Source organism: Enhydra lutris, unplaced genomic scaffold (genome assembly GCF_002288905.1).
Source record: "Enhydra lutris kenyoni isolate GAN:26980312 unplaced genomic scaffold, ASM228890v2 scaffoldscaffold12, whole genome shotgun sequence".
Lineage (NCBI taxonomy): Eukaryota > Metazoa > Chordata > Mammalia > Carnivora > Mustelidae > Enhydra > Enhydra lutris.
This window is the reverse complement of record NW_019154096.1, coordinates 50008089-50014252: the sequence shown is the minus strand read 5'-3', so window position 1 is coordinate 50014252 and position 6164 is coordinate 50008089. Positions and strand designations below refer to the sequence as shown.

The 6164-nt window shown below is 54.4% G+C and overlaps 1 protein-coding gene across 1 annotated transcript; it reads right to left on the bottom strand.

Annotated features, from left to right (window-relative positions):
• Positions 1-492: 492 nt before the first annotated feature.
• LOC111145138 (FRAT1, WNT signaling pathway regulator) lies at positions 493-2884 on the bottom strand. Its single transcript, XM_022499825.1, has one exon. The coding sequence runs from the start codon at positions 2825-2827 to the stop codon at positions 1982-1984; it is 846 nt and encodes a 281-aa protein (XP_022355533.1). The 5' UTR covers positions 2828-2884; the 3' UTR covers positions 493-1981.
• Positions 2885-6164: the final 3280 nt, after the last annotated feature.

The following is a 6164-nucleotide window of genomic DNA, read 5'->3' as shown; positions in this document are numbered from 1 at the left end:
CTTCAGTGACCACAGGAGGGGAAAAAAAAAAAAAGGTGAAGAGCCTCCCAGTCTGCCGTGATGGCCTGATCTGATGTCCTCTGCTGATACAGTCAGAGGCAGCTTCATAAAACATCTCCATCATGGACTAGTAATCCAAAAGGCTCTAAGGTTTTAGTGAATGGGATTGGTCCCAAACCTGACCTCACTTTCATTTAATTTCCTGCCAGCACCAATACACACCCAGCCACACAGACCCTGCTTAACTAGTGAGCTGCTCAGACACAAAGGCGCTCTAATTACCATCCCCAAGGCAGGCTGACAAGGATTCCAAGTGTTTTTAGGTTTATGGATTAGAGAAATGTGTTTTGTGCATCTTTCCCACCCGAGGCAAGAATAAGATAAAACCAACCAACCAAACAAAACAAAAACCCTAACAAAAACCTCAATGCATTTATTAAAAACAAGTATTTCAGTTAAGTTAAAATCCTATAATCAGGACAGCCACAATTCCTGACACTCCGGTGCGAAGTGTAGATACCTCAACAGCCACATCTGGATGATGAACAAGCCATTGAATTGTTTAAAACTAAAACACCAACGACACGGTTTTCGATCCCTCAGAGTAAGCGAACAGTATGTTAAAAACACTTCACCACGCTTCACAATGGCAAAGCCTGCAGCTTCTCCGTTTGGAGGGTCACATTTTCTACTCGGTTTCCTTCACTTACAAAGGCGAGCTGGCATGGCTGGGGGAGGGGCAGAGGGAGGAAATCAACTCCGTCTATCCACGGAATTGCAGCTGTTATTGCAAATGGCCCCGGAGAGTCCATTATAAGCTGCTGTGAGAGGCTGTGTCCCTGGAGTGCCCGTCACGTGGCGTCTCCCCAACCCCCAGCCCGGGCCCCCAGGAGCGCCAGCGCCACCCGCCTGGAGTAGGACAGCAGAGCCAAGGGGCGGGGGAGTGCCGGGACCCGAGGTAAGACTGGGCCGTTTCTATGAAAGCCCAGGGCGGGGTCGCCGCGGAAGGCACCGGCGCCCGGCATGTCCCCGCCTCCCCACACCCGCGGTGGCCGCGGTGCGCGTGTCCTTAAGAGACTCCAGCACTTGCAGAACACCCAGCACTTCTCCCGAGTACAGGCACAACCCGGCAACTCTTGTGCACTACTAGAGCCCCGGAACCCTATGGGCGCGGAGGAAACGGTGACCTTGAACCCAAGGAGAAGGGGGCCGGCTGCGCAAACACTTGAGAGAGGAAGGAGGGTTCTCTCCGAGCCTCACCTTACCCTTCCGCAACACCGCCCGCCCCCGCCTCCCATCCCCACCGCGCGCGGGCCCCTTCCCCCGCCGCTCTGTGAACAGCAGCCAGCTGCAAAGTGGAGGCAGAACACGCGTTACTCCTATCCAACTCCCCACATGGTCCTTTCTTGGTACCGCGTGTTTTGTATTAAGAACCAGCACCCACAAGACGCGAGATGGGTTTTTTAAAGAGTCGTAAATTTTCAAGTCTGGCAGTTTGAGGTTCTCCCTGAAATGATGGTCTACTCCTGTTTCCCTCCCTCCCCCCAGTGGATCAGGAACCAGCCCTGAAAAGGTAAAGCAAGTAACTGGGATCGTCCTCGTCCTTTGGGCGCTCGGCGATCCTGAGGCGCGTGGAGTGTGGCCACATGGTCGCCGGGCTGGAGGGCCCCGAGAGGTTGCGTGGAACCGCACGCTACGCCGCTGGGACTCGTCACGCCAAATAAGGAGCACTACTGAATGTGAGCTTGGGGTGCGTTCTGTAATCCGCCTCAAAGAGGGCCAAGTCCTTCGGTTTTTCAAACGCATCGGGGTCCCCCATTAGTTCCCCACGAAAATATTCGCGATTTTCCTTTCCCCGTCTGCATTAGCTTATTTTCTCGCTTCCAAAAACGCGAGTTCACCCGTAGGAGTAGGGATGCAGCCCTCTGGGAAATGCCTTGCCCTCCAGGCAGAGGCTGGCGCTGTGGCCACTCCCGGAGTGTTAGCTGCCAGGGACAAGAACGCCGTCGCCAGTTCTGAGCTGCGCCCTCCTCCCGCTCGCTCCGGGGTCGCTGCAAGCCGCGCGAGGGCTGCGGGGCGAAGGGGGCTCATGCACTGGGGCCGAGAGAGGCCCGGTGAGCGGGCGCTGGGGAAGCTTTGCGTGTAACTGCATCCGTCTCGAATGAAGCCTCCGCACCGCCTCCTTGATGAGGTTCCCCGAGAGCACCAGCTGCTGCAGGAGCCGGTGCGGGTCGTCGTCGCTGGTGCGGGATTCGGGCTGGGGCCCGCGTCGTTGCTGCAGGCGGCGGGAGGCGGCGGCGCCCCGCAGCCAACCTCGGCGGCATGGGCCCGACAGCGGCTGCGGGGCGCCCGGCTTGTCCGCTCCCGAAGGCCCGTCAAGGCCGGGCTGAGGGGCCAGTGCGGACAGCGCGCTGGGGCCTGCGGCGAGCTCGGCCACGAAGTAGGGCGCAGCCCGGCCCCGCACGCGGCCGCGGTCCCCGAGGGCGCAGCGCAGGGCCCCCAGGGGCGCCGAGCCCACCGGCTCGGCCGGCGCCGGCGGCAGAAGCAGCGGCAGCGCCGGCGGCCGGGCCTTGTCCGCTCGCACGGCCGCCGGGGGCCGCGGGGTCTGCAGCGGCTGCCCCGGGGGCGCGCACGGGGAGGCCGGGCTGTCCTGCGCCGCGTCCAGCTGCAGCGTCTCGCCGATCTGGGCCACCAGCAGGTCCACCTCGCCCGAACCGCCCAGCGTCACCGACTGCTCCAGCAGGAGGAAGCTGTCCTCCTCCTCCTCCTCCGCCTCCCCCTCCGCTTCCTCGCCGGCTTCCTCTTCTTCCTCCCTCCGGCACGGCATGGCCCCCCGCCCGGGCACCCGGAGTTCGGCGGCCGGCAGGACTCGGTGGGTCGCGGCGAAGCGGGTCGCGGGGATGAGGCCAAAGCGGGGCCCGGGCCCGGCCGGGGCTGGGGCCGGGGCGGACGCGGAAGCGGGAGCCCACCAGACACTCGCGCCGCGCGCCTGCAGCCGCGGGAGCCGGAATCCTACCGGCTCGGGTTGATTTGTAAACAATGGGTGACGTCGCCGCCGGGCCCTACCACCGCCCCGGGCCGGGGGTGCGCCGTACCGTTGGGGGGCGGGGCGCCCGCTGGGCCCGGGTGCAGGGGGAAGCCTAGCTGCTTCTGAGCTCGCCAACCCGGAACGGTGTGTGCGGGCGGCGCTGGGGTGCGGATGCTCGCTCTGTCAGCCGGGCGTGGGCGGCATTTCCCGGAAAGGAACACCGGCGTGGACTTAGTTGGTTTCTTCCACACACTAGCACCGACGCTTACACCCACACACGCCCCTCCTCTACGCGCGTCAACTCGTCTGGTTTTGGCATTTGCGCGTTAGAGGTGCGGGTGCCGGCGTCTGGGAAGTGCTGACCCGGCGAATGAGGCGAGGATGGAGATCTCAGTCTCGGGATCTGTCTGGAGATTAGGGAAACGAGGCCGACAGGGATGAAAAGGAAGACCGGGCCCTAGCGGTTCGATGGCAGTGGGGGCGGGGACGGGGGAGCCGTGGCAGAGTTAGAATTGGGAAGAAAGGCCTGAGTGTTTCTTGACCGGGAGCTTGGGTACAAGCGGCCCTGGACCGGGGCTGGCATTCCTGGAGAGAGGAGGTCGTCGGTCTAGGGCGGGGGTGTGAAGTGAGCTACAAAGTTCTTGTAAAGAATGCCTCAGCTCAGCAGGGGAGTATCCTCTTTGGGGGGCGGGGGAAGCGGGAGGGGAAAATGAACTATTTGGATGATAGTGGAGATGTGGATGAGTTTAATCCTTCAAGAGACGTGGTTGGCTTAATGATTAACCAGGACTTTCTTTTTTTTTTTTTTTAAAAGGAGGAGGGATGGAAAAATGATCCTTTACTGTGTTGTTGCCTGGAGATGTTAGACCTTTATTCAAAATCCCAAATCCCTCAGGCCTAATTTCCAAACTCTAAGCTTGTAGGTAGACTTTTGGTGGTCCAGTCCTTAGGAGCCAACCAGGGGAGATAATATTATTAGGGTGAGAGAAATATTCAAAACCAGATTATGGTGATGGTTGAATAACTAGTAAATTTACTAAAAATCATTGAACGTTCTCTTAAACTGAGTTTCATATGTAAAGTATGTCAATAAAGCTGTTTTAAAAATTAGCCACAGGGGCACCTGGGTGGCTCAGTGGGTTAAGCCTCTGACTTCCGCTCAGGTCATGATCTCAGAGTCTTGGGATCGAGTCCCACATCGGGCTCTCTGCTCTGCGGGGAGCCTGCTTCCTCCTCTCTCTCCATCTGCCTCTCTGCCTACCTGTGATCTCTGTCTATCAAATAAATAAATAAAATCTTAAAAAAAAAATTAGCCACAATACATGGACACACAAATACAGAAGCCAGGCAGTAGGGAGCTGCTTAAAATACTGAGCAGGACAGTAATCTAATTCAGAAACAGTGCCAGGGGAACTCTGGGGTCCAGATGAAGAGAAACAAGGGTTTTGGTGGGCAGTTCCAAGATGCGTAATAACAGGAGCAAACCTTCATGGAGGAATGGCGTGGAGGGAATAGGTGGGCAGTTTTTTTTTTTTTTTTTTAAGATTTTATTTATTTATTTGACAGAGATCACAAGTAGGCAGAGAGAGAGTGAGGAAGCAGGCTCACCGCTGAGCAGAGAGCCCAATGTAGAGCTCGATCCCAGGACCCTGGGATCACAACCTGAGCCGAAGGTGGAGGCTTTTTAACCCATTGAGCCACCCAGGTTCCCTGGAAATCTGGACGTCTACAGGGTGTCATAAAATTCATTACTTCTTTTTAGTAGCTGCCTGAGGATTTTCTCTCTATATGATAATAACATCTACAAATAAAGATAGTTTTACTTCTTTCTTTCTGGTCTGGAAGCCTTTTATCTTTCTGGTCTAGTTGTCTACCTAGAACCCCTAGAACAATGTGGAGTAGAAATGGTGAGGGGAAAAGCATTCAGTCTTTCATCATCAAGTATGATGTTGGCTGTGGGTTTTTATAAAAAGATGGCTTCATCAGGTTGAGGACATTCCCTTCTATTACTGGCTTATTGAGCATTTTTAAAAAAAGATATTTATTTGAGAGAGAGAGAGAAAGAATGAGCAGGGAGGAGGGGCAGAGGGAAAGAGAGAGAAGCCGACTTGCTGCTGAGCAGGGAGCTTGGTGTGGGGCTAGAGCCCAGGACCTGGAGATCATGACCAGAGCTGAAGGCGGATGCTTAACCAAGTGAGCCACCTAGGAACCCCTGTTGAGCACTTTTTATCTTGAAAGGGCATCCCCTCATTTTAAATCATTATTCTTTTGAAAGTATGGTCAAGACAGACATTAGCTACAATATTCTGCACCTAATTATTTAGAAATTTAAATGGAAATAAATAGTGTTTTTATTCTTTGGTTCAAAGTTTGTAAGCCACATACATTTTTTTTTTAAATAATGTGTCTTTTCTTTTTCGATCTGTTACCTTTTTTTTTTTTCTTTTAAGATTTTATCTATTGGACAGAGAGAGAGAGAGGGAATACAACCAGGGGGAGTGGGAGAGGGAGAAGCAGGCTTCTCTCTGAGCAGGGAGCCTGATGTGGGGCTCCATCCCAGGACCCTGGGATCATGACCTGAGCCGAAAGCAGACACTTAACCGACTGAGCCACCCAGGGGTCCCTCATACATTGTTTTGGGCATGAAAAATAGTACAACCACTTTGGGAAGAGGTCTGGAGTTTTCTTAGAAAGCTGAACATATACTTACCCGATGAAAGAATTTCAATCTTGGGCATTTACCTAAGAGAAATAAAAACTTAGGTTCACATTGCAGCCGATGGCCGATGATGAGCATAGCAGCTTTATTCATAAAAGTTGGAAACAGCATAAAAACAGCAGCTCAATGGTGGCCCATTCACCTGGTGATGTTGGCAGAATCCTCTTCCACAGCCAAAAGGACTGGAATATTGCTACATCCTGTAACACGGGTGCATCTCAGAGACAGTATACTGAGCACATAGTATATGACACTATATGAAGTTCCAGGAGAGGCAAAATTAACTTTTGGTGGGAAAAAAATCAGAAGACAGATTGCTTTTGGCGAGGGTGTGTGGGGGCAAGGACGGGATTGGAAGGGGCCTGATGGTCGGGTTTCACAGGTGTATGCATGTGTTAAAACTCATTGAATCGTACA

Coding starts and splice junctions, on each gene's coding strand:
- LOC111145138 (XM_022499825.1), bottom strand. CDS start 2,827: ATGCCGTGCCGGAGGGAGGAAGAAGAGGAAGCCGGCGAGGAAGCGGAG.